Source organism: Colobus angolensis, unplaced genomic scaffold, assembly GCF_000951035.1.
Source record: "Colobus angolensis palliatus isolate OR3802 unplaced genomic scaffold, Cang.pa_1.0 Scaffold109, whole genome shotgun sequence".
NCBI classification, from domain to species: Eukaryota; Metazoa; Chordata; class Mammalia; order Primates; family Cercopithecidae; genus Colobus; species Colobus angolensis.
The window spans coordinates 962,264-976,699 of record NW_012111919.1 but is presented as its reverse complement, the minus strand read 5'-3'; the positions used below and the strand labels follow the sequence as shown (position 1 = coordinate 976,699).

At 53.8% G+C, this 14,436-nt stretch overlaps 2 protein-coding genes across 2 annotated transcripts in view; one reads left to right on the top strand and one right to left on the bottom strand.

Moving 5' to 3' along the window:
- The window catches only part of LOC105517610 (chromosome unknown open reading frame, human C2orf70), a 16,176-nt gene extending 3,635 nt beyond the window's left edge, over positions 1-12,541 (top strand). The window contains exons 2-4 of the mRNA XM_011950198.1: positions 8,963-9,236; positions 10,563-10,675; positions 12,323-12,541. Coding sequence (XP_011805588.1) covers positions 8,963-9,236; positions 10,563-10,675; positions 12,323-12,467 — 532 coding nt within the window. The 3' untranslated portion in view covers positions 12,468-12,541. The remainder of the gene's footprint in view (positions 1-8,962; positions 9,237-10,562; positions 10,676-12,322) is intronic.
- A 1,676-nt stretch (positions 12,542-14,217) lies between these two features.
- Positions 14,218-14,436, bottom strand: part of CIB4 (calcium and integrin binding family member 4) — a 59,269-nt gene continuing 59,050 nt past the window's right edge. Inside the window, exon 7 of the mRNA XM_011950184.1 lies at positions 14,218-14,412. Within this exon, the coding sequence (XP_011805574.1) occupies positions 14,382-14,412 (31 nt within the window). The 3' untranslated portion in view covers positions 14,218-14,381. The remainder of the gene's footprint in view (positions 14,413-14,436) is intronic.

Here is a 14,436-nt window from a genome sequence, read left to right as displayed (position 1 = left end):
CCTGCAGCCCACTACTGCCTGCAGCCCACTACTGCCTGCAGCCCACTACTACCTGCAGCTCACTACTACCTGCAGCTCACTACTGCCTGCAGCCCACTACTGCCTGCCCCTGTGATATGGTTTGGCTGTGTCCCCACCCAAATCTCATCTTGAATTGTCGTTTCCATAATCCCCACGTCATAGGAGGGACCAGGTGGAGATAATTGAATCATGGGAGGAGTTCCCCCATCCTGTTCTCATGAGAGTTATTTTCTCACAAGATCGGATGGGTTTATAAGGGGCTCCCCATTTGTTGGGCACCCATTTTGCTCTCTTGCTGCCATGTGAACAAGGACATGTTTGCTTCCCTTTCTGCCGTGACTGTAAGTTTCCTGAGGCTTCCCCAGCCCTGCGGAACTATTAGTCAATCAAACCTCTTTTCTTTATAAATTACCCAGTTTTGAGCAGTTCTTTATAGCAGTGTGGGAACAGGGTAATACACCCTGCCAGCTTCCTGGGGCCTGGGGCCTTACCCTTCAGGGAGAGAGGTCAGGCCAGGCTTAGGAAGGGAGGGTTCCCAAAGCATTTGCATTTCCAAAACCCCTTCCACTTCAACCCGGGCCCTGGCACCGGAGGGGCAGCCCTCCAAAGAGGCCAGTGCATCTTGGGGTATGAAACAAAGGCCATCTGCCCAGGGAGAGGTAGGGGACCCCTTTTGCCCATTCGTTAGTATTAGAATCTCCTGGGGAGCTTTAACTATGACCTGTGCTCAGGCCCCATCTAGAGATTCTGATGTCATTGGTTGGGCTGGGCTAGGGCTACAAGAGTTTTTAATCCTCCCAGGCAATTCTAAGATGTAACCAGGGACAAGAACGCTTGTCTGAGAATTTCTATGGCCCCTTGCAATGCAGACCACTATTGACAAACTGGCAGGTGTGGTCCTGTTTCAAGCATTTGAAAGAAGGGGCCTCCTTGTGTGGAGCCTGTGCCATTCTCCTTGGCACACCCCCGCCCCCAGGCTGAGAGGTCTGACTGAAGGCACAGCAGGTGCTACTTTCATTGTTCAGTTCTCATCTCCAGCTGAGAGAATAGATCATTGTCCCAGATTCAAGCCCAAAATACAGAAGCAGAAAGTAAATTCTACAGCCCCTCAATTATTCTCCCTCTGGGCCCTGTCCCCACAGGGAGCTTCCCTCTCTATCCCCCCAGGAGGCAGCCTGGTCTCAGAGGGCCTCACACACTTAGGGGGCCTCTGGCCACTCACCTGCCTTTCTCTGCTGCAGTATCTTCTCTTCTGGAGGATTCATAAGCCACATCATTCCCCACCCCCTTCCCAAGACCTCTGCCCCAAGGCCAGCCCCTATCTCTTTCCTGGAATTCAACTCTGAGCTGTTCAAGGACATTTCATAGGTAACTGGTGCCTCTCAACCTTGAGGAACTGGGGAACCCCCTAAGAACAGGTGATCAGGGACTCCTGGAGACTTGGGCTTTGCAACAGGGATCCCCCTTCTCTCCAGAAGAAAGACCAACCATTTAAAATGTGCCACCATTTGTCAATTCCATTCAACAGATATTTACAGAGTGTCCACTGGGTGCAGGGAATGCCAAGCATGCCAGTATGAGTACAACAGAACCCTCCCTCCCCAGAGAGCCTATAATTCATACAGAAAGAATATTCCGGTGGCTCAGATTATTGTGATATGAAAAAATGTGAACTGAAGCCAGGTGCGGTGGCTTACGCCTATAATCCCAGCACTTTGGGAGGCCAAGGCAGGGTGGATCACCTGAGGTTAGGAGTTCGAGACCAGCCTGGCCAACATAGCGAAATCCCATCTCTACTAAAAATACAAAAATTAGCTGGGCATGGTGGTGGGCACCTGTAATCCAGGCTACTTAGGAGGCTGAGGCAGGAGAATTGCTTGAAGCCGGGAGACGGAGGTTGCAGTGAGGATCGTGCCACTGCATCCAGCCTGGGTGACAGAGTGAGACTCAGTCTCAAAAAAAACAGAAAGAAAATCATTATGAACTGAGACATAGGAGAGGTGCAAAGGGCAAAGACAGCTCCATGGAGTGGACAGGCAGGGTCTATGGACTGGGTCGTGGAGGCTCCATGGGAAAGAGGGCATTCACGATGGACCTCCAAGGATGGGTAAGATCACAATGTGGGAAGCGAGGAGAGCAGAGCCTTCTGGATGAAGGATGTGGCTTCAGAAAAAAGATGGTGTGGAGGTGCCAGAAGGGTGTTCTTTCAAAGCAGCAAATGGCCTCTTCGGCTGGAGTGGGAAAGCTGTGATCTGACAGTGGATGATGCGACTGGAAAGACTTCTCACAGAGCACAGAGGCCCTGGCACGCAGGGACTGACACCTGGCCCTGCTTGTGCTTGGTGTCACAGGCAATGGGGAGCCCTTGAAGGATTTTGCCCTGGGGAAGGATCTGATCAGAACTGTCCTCAGTAGGAGGTGTTGTGGAGGAGAGGATGCATTGTGGAATGGGGACATGCCAAATAGTCGCTGGTTAATCAGTTAATAAGGCTGATCATGGGATCCCCGATGGCTCGTGGTAATTAGTTTTAATGTTGGCTGTGGGGCCAAGCAGTGCTATTAAGAGGCAGGGAAGGGACGGCGTCTTTTCACACAGTAACCCACAGTGGGACTTAGAATCCACATGTGACCATTGCCCAGGGGCCCGGCTTGGCACAGTCTCCTGGCTTATGTGGTGTACAGATGGATGGAAGGATAGGGTGGTGGATGGGGGCAGATGAAGGGGTTGAAGGGGAGGTGTGGTGGCACCAGCCAACACAGCAGATGCTGCCATTGGGACCACTCGATGCCCTGTTATAAAACTTGCCATTCCTCTCTGTTCCTCCCTACCTTGGCCTGCCACAGATCAACACAAACAGGATGGCAGAAGGTTCCACTGTGGAGCTCAGGGCATGCTCCAAGGAACACAAATGCAGGTGCATACAAGGGACACAGACCTAGCTTGCCAAGATGTGCCCACTGAGTGCTAAAGAATGTGAACCTGCACATGTATGCAAGTGTGTGTGCGCACACACACACCTGTCTGAGCAGCAAGCCCTGAACAGAATCCAGGCAGAACTCAGGAGGATTGCGGAGGAGAGGGCTTCTATTCTATTGGGATGCAAATATCTTGGCATTCAGAGAAGGTGGAGAAGCAGGGAGCAGAGGAGGAGTATGGCAGAGAGCTTGGGGGCGAAGAGAAGAATCACGAGAACACATCATTTTTCTATGGCTCCTTTCTTCAGAGGAGCCCAACGCCCCTGTGGGCGGGATGCTTCATGCCAACATGTGCTCTGCTGATCAGAGCCACGCTCCTCTTAAATCAGGACTCCAGGGCATGGTGCCCCCAGAGTTTCTGGAATTCTGCCTCCTCCAGTGAACATTTGTTGAGCACTTGTCATGTGCCAGGTGCCAAGGATAAAGGAGAACACGGATTAGCAGAAGAGACAAGTTCATTCGGGTTTGAGTGTGGACTTAAGGGTGACAGTCCTCCCAGCGAGGCAAGTGCTAGGTATGGGGTATGCAGTCAGGAGAGGCAGCAGGGGCCATGGATCCTTTGGAGTGGGTGGCAGATCCCCAGGTGGGCAAGAGGGAAAATGCATCCCAGGGAGAGGAACTCCGTGCAAAGGCCCAGAGGCCTGAAGAGTACGTGGGGCCCTGGAGACTGGAAGTAAGGCTGCTGGGGCCCAGGGCACCTACAGGGAAGTGATGGAGGAGAGGAAGGGTGGCTCTGGTGTTGTGTGGACAGCAGGCTGGAGGGGGTGATGCTTGGTCTAGGAGACCAGGGAGGAGACTGGAGATTGTCCAGGCAAGCAACGAGGGAGGCTCGTAGCAGTGCGACGGAGAAGGACCGCAGGCCAGTGGCTAAGGAGGGGCCTAAGCAGGACTTAGGGAGAGGTCGGATGTGGAGGGTGATGGAGAAGAGAGGACACAGGGCCATCGAGCCCCAGTTTCTGGCTTAGGCAGAGGTTGGAGGGGGTAGGGGTATACTGGAGGAAGAGCAGTTTCAGTGGCGTTGGGTCTGTGGTGTGGTGGCCCGGCCTTGTGTGGGCAGCCAGACATGTGGATCCATTGCCAGAATGATAGAGGCTGGAGACCCAGATCTGGCTGTCATTGACATACGGGACATATTGGAAGTCTAACATAGACGAGATCTCCCAGAAGGAATGGGTCCCTGAAAAGAGAAGAGGACCCTGGGGCAACACCATCGCCTGGGAAAGGAGCCAGACTCAGGGGCTCCCCCTGCCCCAGGGCTCTCCTCAAAGCCTCACCCCAGTGGAAACTCATCATGGAGCTCCTCCAGTACCCACCCTGGGAATGGCCTTCCCTCCTTGTGGTTGATAGCACTAGAGCCTTGATCACGGTCCCACTTGGGTTGGAGCTGGTTGAACCCAGGCCAGCTCAGCATGGCCCCTGACATATGCACCCCATGAGTCAGCAAACACGGAGTAAGGACTGGGGTCGGGGAAGGACTGGGCTGGGGGAAGGCAGGCTGGGCACCATGGGTCTTTGTGTTCCCAGCACTTAGTGTGTTGCCAGCACACAGCAGGTTCCTGATAAATTAATGTTTTGTGCCATCTGACTCTGTTTTTAAAAAATGATGTGTGTACAAAGAAGAAAGCAACAAATCACCCCAAATCCAAACACCCTGAATTATCCAGAGTTAACATTTGGTGAATTTTATTCAGAGTTTCTCTTTATGTGTATATTCAGATGAGATCGGGCACGCTCAGTGTGATGTGGCCGTAGACCTTATGCGTATATTCAGATAAAGGACTAGATGGAGGAGTGAATGGATGGATGGATGGATGGATGGATGGATATAAAAACAGACAAAAGCAACTTTATAAAAATATAATCAGACCATATTTGCTATTTTAAAATGAAATGCATGAAATTGAATCTTAATAGAACTTAACTGAAGAGAAAGAAACCGCAGCAAAATGGAAGAATAGGTGGATTTGAGATAAGTGTTAATTCATCACAAGAGATATTAGTACAAAAAGATCCCTCTATAGGAGACAGAGAGAGGAGAAAAACCACCAGAGGGCTACAGCCATTATGTTGTACTTTTTCCTAACGACGTGTTTCAATTTTAGATGCCATGGGTTGACTCCGATTTAAAGAGATTCTTAGTAAGTGCACCCCCATCTCCCCTCCACCCACCCCCTAATTTTGGTTGCTTAAATTAGTTTTACTTTGACAGGTTTTATAACATTTACATTCTGTTCTGTAACCAGCATTCACCTAGTTGCTATTCCTGGTTCTGCACTTAAATAGATTTGAAGCTCACCACCACTCATTCTAACAGAGGTTCTACATTACCGAGTTGGTTTTTTTCTTTTTCTTTTGAATCATCTCTTGGTTGGCAGGATTGTGTCACTGAACATGACTTTCAAAAAGAGCTTGTGAGTGCTTTGGTCGCTGAACCCTTCCGTGCTAGGAAAGGGTGGCTTTGTACCCCCGTGACCGCCTGGCTGGTGTGGTATTATTGGCTTGCGTTCTTTTCCCTGTGGAATGCTGTGGCTATCCTCCTTTGCCTTTCATTCTATCGCTTCATCTTTTTGCTGGGGTTGGCAGCACCTGGTGACCAGCATCTCTTCCATTCCCTAAGTTCTGCACCACTTGAGAAAGAAGATGAAAGAGGAACGTGGCTGTTAGAGAATGGGGTGAACACAGCCTTAGAATGAGACAGGCGGGACTACACTGAGGCCAGCCTCCTCCCCACGGGCAGTGCCTGTCCACCTAAAACCCAAGGCTCAGAGGGGCGGAGCGGGCTTCCTTGCTTCTGAGGAGGAGGAGGAGGGAGGGGAGGGGCGGGTCACAGGCTGCCCAGTGTTTCCCAGTGACTCACCACCCAGGTGTTCCTCCACCTCCAGTGCCCAAGAGCATGTGGGGCTGGGAGATGGTTCCGGTGTGGGAGGAACCTCCCCTCCACGTGGGAGGAGCCCTCAGGATAGAGGAGACTGCATCTCCCCATCGCTTGTCTTTGACCTCTTAATTTATTGAATCTATATCTTGATTCAGCTTCACCTACAGCACAAAGTACTCTCAGGAACTTGCTTGCACGTCTCAGGTTAGGTTTTTTCCCAAAGAAGTTTCTTCATCGGTGCCAATGTTGCAGCGGGACAGTGTGAGCCAAGGACATTGGATTTGGCAACAGCAGGATCTAACATGACCTTAATTTAGATGTAGAGGTTCACGTTTCAGTGATGGGTCTGAAGGCAGACTGAGGGAGGTCAAGGAAAGGGTGAGAGTTGAGAAATTAGGCAGAAGGTGCAGCGTATTCCTTAGCGAGCTCCAGAAGGAGGGAATCTGCAATCCCACCTTCCTCTTCACCATCTTTAACGTCTCCTCTCTTGGCTGCTTCGCCTCTGCCTATAAACAGGCACCAGCCCTCACTGCAGAAATCTACAATCTAGGAACCACGGCTCAAGCCCGCTTACAGGCAGAGGGGAAGAGGCCGAGAGGGAGGGGGACACTAAAGATCATGGAAGAAGGGCAGAGGCTGAGAGAGATGGGGAGAGACAGATGGGACAGTGAGGCCTTGGGTGAAGCCAGAGCAGGAGCTCCAGACCCAGGAGTGGTGCCCAGGCTGAGAGGAGGACTGTGTCTCCTGGAGTGGCCAAGGTGACCACCTAGCCTCACTGGAGAGACAGCAAGGCACCCACCAATTCCTCCATCTTCCCAGTTCCGGAGGAGACCTGGCCTCCGTGGGGAACTCAGGAGGCTGAGGAGGAAGGGCACTGAGGTGGGTGGAGAAGAGTCAGGACCGCCAGGGTCACGGTGTCAAGGGCAGCACCTCTGTGGCATCCAGGGATGTGAGTAGTGAGGCTGGAGGGGGGCCTGTGCAGCTGGGGTGGAGCCTCTCCCCTCTGCAGCCTCATCGCAGCTCTGGCCCAGCCAATGCCCGATGCTGTGAGACCCCAGGAAGGCAGAGCTATTGAGGGCGGTGGGACCAGGAGCCAGGGAAGGACTCACTTTGTGTGACCTTCCCTACCATGTGCAGGCCTGTCAGCAGTCGCTCGGCTACACTTCCTTGCCTTTTTCCTGAAGACTAAAAGAAGGAAACCATGCGTTGCTATCTAATTCCAGGCAGCGTCCATTCTGTTGGTGAGACCGAGGCCCAAGGCACAGGGAAAGACCCCAGGAAAGGCGAGAGTGGGGGGACGGAGTTACATCTAGACGGCTGCAATGATTCTGCAGGACTGGGGTGTAGGGGAGCTGATAAGGTTGGAGAGCTGGGCCAGGGTCAGATCACAGACGGCCTCAAATGCCATGCCAAGGATCTGACTCTGAACTAAAGTTCAGTCTGGTGGAGAAGGGATTGCAGGGGCAGGGGTCTGGTGCAGTTAGAACAGTGAGGTTGTTACGACCACAGGCCAGGTACAAGGGCACATGGCTGGGCTCAGTAGGCTCAGATGGAGCTACAGGACTTAGTGACTGACTAGATGTGGGTGAGGTGGATGTGTCAGTTTCTGACTTAGACGGCTAGGAGTTACTTTTCACAGAGATGGGACCAGACTGTCAGGGAAGGTGGGGGTGGAAGATCAAGCCTGGGAGACATCCAAGGGAGATGTCTGGTGTGCGATTGTACATAGCAGCCTAAGGCTTGGAGAGAACTCCCAGGTTGGAGCTGTGGACTGGGGTCATCTGCACACAGGAGGTGGCTATGGCCATGGCATGGCTGCCATCACCCAAGACAGACCCCGGAGGTTCACCAGTGCTTAAGAGGCGGGTAGAGGAGAAGGCTCATGAAGGTGTGGTCAGAGATATCAGTGAAAGCAACAGAAAGGAGCAAAGGTGTCATCCAAACCAAGAGCAGTGTTTCAGGAAGGGAGAGGTGGGCGATGCCCTGTGCTACCGGAAGGCCCAGCAAGACAGAGCGTGTCCACCGACCTGCAGCAGCAAGAGCACAGGCGGCCTTGGGAAGAGCGATTTCAAGGGCCTCATGGAGCAGAAGTCAGACCCCAGAGAGTGAGGTGTGCAAGGGGGACAGGGCCGTGCTGCTCGGCAAGCTTCCGCATTGGCTGCAAGTCTGGCGCCCGTACTCTCTGGGTGTTGTTGACTCTCCCTTGCTTTGTCAAAACAAGTCTTTAGCTCTTGGAGCGAGTCTCATTTAACCAAGGATCTCTAGAGTGCCTGTGTCACCAAGGCCTCCGCTCGCCCATCTCCTGTCCCTCTCATGGAACCTCCTTGGTGGCAGAGGGTGGAAGACTCCTTGTAGGCTCTCAGAGCTCCAGAACCTAGGTCGGTTCTCCAGGCTGCCTGAGTAGCGCGTTGGGAGGCTGCTGTGCCGGGAGCAAGGCTGCAGCATGCTGAACCTAGGCCTTGCTATACCACATCTCCCACCCATCGCCTTTCACTGACTGGGCCCCCACTCATTTCTCATACTCCCCCTACTCTTTCATGAGACAACCACAGAATGGGGGAGCCAGAGGAGGCCTTTGCATCTTCAGGCCATCGCCTGAGTAAATGCGGGCCCCTGGAGGGACAGTGATTTGCCTACAGCATTGACCAGGGTGTATCTGGTGTTCTGGCCACTGTGTAAGCTCCTGGTCTGGAGAGAGGAGCATCTAGGAAAGACCTCTGTGGGGAGGGAGAGGCCCAGAGTCCCTCGGACTTGGCCTTCCCCAAAGACCTGAGCAGGTCAGTGCACCTTGGGAAGCCTCTCAGGGCCAAAGATGGCCACCGGGCTCCCCTGACTCTACCCTTCTTCTTCTTCTTCTTCTTTTTTTTTTCTTAATTATTATGTTGTTTTTATGTAGAGACAGAGTCTCACTGTGTTGCCCAGGCTGGTCTCAGAACTCCTGGGCTCAAGTGTTCTTCCTGCCTCAGCTTCCCAACATGCTGGCATTACAGACATGAGCCATCGCACCCTCGACTTTTAAGGGCCTCTCTTGGAACAGACCTGGGGCCCTTCATTGATCTGTGGCTCCACTACCTCCTCTGTGATCGGCAGTTACCAAGGCCACGTCCCCACCGTGGCCTTCTCCTTCGGCGCTCCCTACGGCACCACCACCCTCAAGTACTTCCAGGACCACCGAAACACAGCCATGGAGAAGAGCCACACTCCCTTCAGCCGAGGCGGCCACTTCCCCACCATCTTCTCCACCAACCCCAACCTCCTGCTGATGGAGCGTGCGAGCTCCCGGGACCGCTGGCTGCACAAGCCCAGCTACACTCGCTTCAACCTGGACAGCCACCGATCCACAGAGCTCACGAACTTCTACCAGGTAAGCTGTGCGGGGCTGCCCTGTGGCCTCCCCTCCTGCCCACCTGCCCCCACCACGAGAAGGAAGTGATGGCCAGGGACTGAGGGAGACCTCGTACCTGCCACAGTATCTTGATTTCCTTTCTCAGAGCCCCTGAGCCAGCAGGGAGCATGGTGGGTTTGGCTAAAGGGAGTGGGGAGGCTTAGGACTTTGCCTCCCTGATCTCTCCCCACCTCCTGGGGCTTCTGGATCTCCAATTCCTGCTCACCCCCACTACCAGTGGAGCTAGGGGTCTCTAGGGATGCTCCTGCCCTTACCTCCCCCTGGAGTCTCCTGGATCTGTGGAATGCCATATATTTTCTAGGTGAGTAAAAGGTCTAAGATCCACCCGCCAGATGAATAACACGAGCAAAGGCCCCACTAGAGCCCCCTGCCCCAGGTCCAGCCCCACGGTGTTTTATCCACCCGCATCCGGGAGCCTGTTCACCCCCTCCATGCCCTGCAGCCCCCTTGGGGGCATGCTCTGAGTCACCCTCAGCCCCAGGCTGGGCGAGACTGCCCTGCAGGGAGTAAGCCCGAGGATGGGTACCTACCCCTACCCCTGTTGTTCTTGTCCTGCGGTTTGGGCTGGTAAGGCCTCCCTGGATGTGGTTCAGACACATTCCCAGAGACCACAGGTGCACCGGCCTGAGCTGGCCCTTATGCCCTTGGCAGGGATACGAGTTCATTCTCTCCTGTGTTCCCAAAACCTTACTCTCTCCATCACCTTCTCTTGCAAGCTTCCCCCTCTAGCCTGATTGCAAGGACAAGATATGTCCTGGCCCCAGGGCAGAGAACTTGTATGAGTGAAGCAACTTCCTTGGGAGAGGAGGCGGTCGATGCCACCGGCCTCTGAGGCATATGCGACCATCTCAGGGGGTCTACCAAAGCCTTTTCCTCCATCTTGGCGCTCAACAGAACATGCCCCATACAGGGGGGAAGGAGAGAAGGGAGCAAACACAGGCCAGGCGGACATGGTGCCTGTGTGCACAGCAGGTGTGCGTACGCCTGCAGGGCTGAGTTTTTGTACTTTGTCCGAGCTGGTCCCTTGTTTCATTTACACTCTGTAGCAAAGCTAGTCTGGTGGGTGTCATTATTCCCATTAGGCAGATGAGAAGTTGAGGCTTATTGAGGACAACCAGCTGGCTGGCAATTGAGTTGGGACCCCAGCAACTCCGGGACTCCTCCAGGGGCATTAGGGGAGGTGGCCCCCAACTCTGCCCCGGTGCAGCGAGGCATGGAATGCAGGTCCCTGGGGTCAGTCCTGCGGACTAACAACCTGTCATCTCTTCCTTGATTGAACCATAGACAGTCCAGCAGCATCGGAAGTACTATCAAGACAAGACGGGCACGGTGCCTCGAGTCCCCTACTTTGTGCTGCCCGTGAGGGAGCCGGAACACTACCCCCTCCCCACTGTCCTGTGAGTTGTGAGTCCCTGCCCTCCCTTCATCCACGCAGTCAACAAACGCACCCATGGGGCACCTGCTCTCGGCCAGGCATGCACAGCGCACAGACTGAGAAATGAGTTGAGGATCTTACCCTAAAATGTGCGGTGCAGAGAGTGATGGTTACGGAGCAAGGGGGTCAGGGCATTGGCAGCCTCAGGGGGGATGCTGGTAGCCTGAATGGGCGAATCAGGAAGAGTGCTTTCCTGGCCAGATGCACTGGGAATTTGGGAGAAACTCCGTAAGTTCAGTGGGCCTGAATCTGCGGACTGATGCCCTGCTTGCAAAGGCAGCCTGGCAGCTACACTAGTCCTAACGCGGGGGCCCATGCAGAGAGCAGTAAGGAGCTGCTGCCCTCTGGTGGATACAGAGGGCACTACACCGAGCAGGAATCTCCCCCAGCCCCGTCCACATTTGGAAAATGTTCTCCTAAGAGAACATGGACTTCTGTCCATCTAACAAAATAGGAAAGTTCCTTGCCTCCTGCCCCTCATTGCTTTTATCTAGGAGAGCTCCTTTCTCCAGGGAAGGCCCACTCTGCCCTGAAAGATGACCTGGGTACTGTGGTTTCTGTGCTCTCTCCTTCCTGAAGCGCAGGCAGGGGTATCACTCACAGCAGGTGTCCTGGGGTGGGATAGGGTGGTGGGTGGTGCCTGGCCTGCGAGGTCAGTGGATAGAGCTTGGGATTTAGCTCCATACCGACCACTCCCTGCTTGCCTTAGAGTCCTGAGATTCACCATCATCCTTACTGATAAAGCAGCATCTGTTTTCATAAGTTTAATGGTTTTTATAGAAACAGGCTTCACTGCATCCAAAAGTTCCTTTCTGCAAGATAGGATCATTTTACAAAAAAAGGGGAACCCGAGGTTCATTTATCACCTAGGGAACTTGTTCTGCATGGCCTGGATGGTTGGAGGCAGAGCTTGGAAAGGAAGCAGCATCTCCCATAACCACCTCCAGGACTCAGGGGGCTCTCTCCAATCTTGGGATGGCTCTGAGCCAGTCCGTCCCTGGAGTAGAGTGGGACTCTCCTGTGGACAGGTATCCTCTTGAGACAGCTCTGGCCAGGATCTGCCCCCACCCCCATCACCGTGGGGAGAGCGGGACACCTCAACTCTGTTCCTTCTTCAAGTTGCCTGGCCACTTGCACTGCCAGGCCAACCAGGTGGTTGGGAGAAGAGGGTCAGTGACGGGCCTGGGGCAAGCCCCTCCCTCCTGGAATCCCCTCCATCAGCACCATCATCATTTCTTAGAACATTTGTTGTGTGAATACTCCTTGTCCAGAGCTTTACATGCATTACTGCATTTATTCCTCAAGTCAACGCTAAGAGGGGGATACCACCACTGAGCCATTCTTAAATATGCACACTTCTAGCAGGAGTTAGGACCAGAGTCCATCCCAGGTCTGTCTGACATCTGTGCCCTCACTCTTCACCACCGTGCCACTATGTAAATACAGGTTATTCCCACCCCAAGTCCAGGGGGACTTATCAGGTGTTAAGCTGACGAGTAGCCAGCAGGCCAGCATCAGCTGGAGAGTTGGCACATGGGGCTGTGGGTGGGCATGCATCACCCTCCTTCCCTGGCACACTGCATAACACCAGTCCCATCCTCACCCCTAGGCCTCCTCTGTGCCCGAAGAAGAAGTGGCACCTTTTGAGACTAGCCCCTGAGAGCCTGAAGACCTACCAGACCTTCCCGTCAGGGAAGAAGGTCTCCCCACAAGAGCGGAAAAGGAGAGACTGCTACTTTGAGTTCAGAGCATGAGACCAGGTGCCTGATGCCTGAGATCCCGGGTCGAGACCAGCCCGGCTTCCTTGGAATAAAATCTTTAGCCATGACCATCCTACCCACCTCTCCTCTGGATCCCAGGGACACTCGGCCACAGCAGGAAATGCCCCCTGAAAGTCACACAGCATTATGCCCTAAGGGCCTGCGGAAAGCTCTGCCCCAGGGACTGAGGCCAAGGAAAAGTGGTGTCCGGCTACCTGACAGGTCCAGCTACCTTCTCCCCAAGATGGGGCAAGTTGAACTGAGGAATGTAGGGTTCCCTAGCCTTAGTGGCAGGCCACTCAGGTACAGAGACCTCCCACCTGATTCTACTGGTATAAGCAAGGAAGTCCAGTTACCCCCGTCTAAGAATGAAGGAGAATTGGCCCCAGAGTAATTGTACTGGGTATGATTGGAAAGGAATTTTCATTGGAGCCCTGACTTGGCATCGTTTGGTCCACACGATCACTTGTGAGGGAAGAAGTGTTATTATCCCCACTTTACTGATAAAGACATTGAGGCTCAGAGAGGGTGAGGGTGAGAAAGTTGCCCAAGCTTACACAGTTGGGAAGTAACACAGCCAGAATTTGAACTCAGGTCTTTCTGACTCCCAAGTCCATGACACAGCCTGCTTGTGGTCCATGTGGAGACTGAGGGGCAGGGAAGACATAAACCTTGGGATCCTGAAGGAGCCTGTGGAGGATGGAGCCTGGGAGAAGAAGCTGTGTGCAGCAGGCACCTTCTGCATTCTGCCCAGGCTGGCTTGGACAGGTGGATGTGGCCTCTACCCCTGAAGCTGTTTCTAGAAGAGGATGGGAGGGAATGACCTAGGACCAGGCCACTCTTCCAGGAATTCCTGTGTTTCGGGGCCCCAGGCCAGAAGTGGATGTGGGCATGGATGCTGAGGTCACATGCCTGGGGTGGTCTTTGAGGGTCTGGAGGATCCGCTCCCACCAGGCTGCTGCTTCCTACCTCCCAGGAGGCTCCTGCCTGCTGGGGCAGGGGCAGGACGGGGGTGAGAACCCCTCAGTGACAGGATCTGGGATGGGGACCTCAGACCAAGGTGGGGACCTTCTCCAACATTCCAGCACCTCTTGGATTTGATCAAGGGCACTCCATTAAACGACAAGGCCCTTATTGTCCTTGAACAGGTGAGTCAGGACCTAATGGCAAGGGGAGCACAGCCAGGTTCAAGTACACCTGGGGCTGGAGCAGCCCCTCCTCTGTAGCCAGTGATTAGATTAGACACCTCCCCCAGGATAATGTAAATAAGAAAAACCCAGTGGGGGGCTTCTGTGTCTCCAAGTCCCTGAGGAGCTGGACCCCAAAGGCTCTCTGTGGTGGCCAAATTCATTCCAGGGCTTGGCTGAATAGCAAAGCAAATAAACTCTGATTGCTGGTCCCACAATCAGGGCCAAGATGCCTTCTCCCTCAGAAGGGGAGTGGGGAGCCGGGCGCTGGCTGCAATGGCTGCTATGTGCACGTCTCTGTGCAGCTCTGCAGTGCGAGGTGCTGGGGGTCGGGGGTTTTGATGAAGGGAGGGAAGGACCTCTATCTTGCTAGGGACCTTCATCCCATTTGGCTTGGTCCCCTGCTGTGACACGAGTTGAGATTTGAACTATTCCCTCAAAAAGATTGCCACCCCAGCCTGCTTGATGTCGCTGGCACACGGAAGCCCTGGAATGGGCAGTTCTTAATAAAAAGTACCATGTATGATCCTGCATTTAAAAAGTGATGATCTGGTGGACTCAGGAACAGGTTTTTCTTTTCTTTTATCTAATAAACAATATTCTAGAGGGGAGGGTGGGCCCAGGACAAAGTCATACTTCAAACCAGCTCCCTCCACTGCTGGAGGGGGTTCGATTCCAGTGGTCTCCCTCGAGGCTGCCACGTCAGGTATTTGCAGCTACATCAGCATCCCCAGAAGTGAATCCGAAAGGAGCTGAAAGAAAGAGTCCCGTGAGCC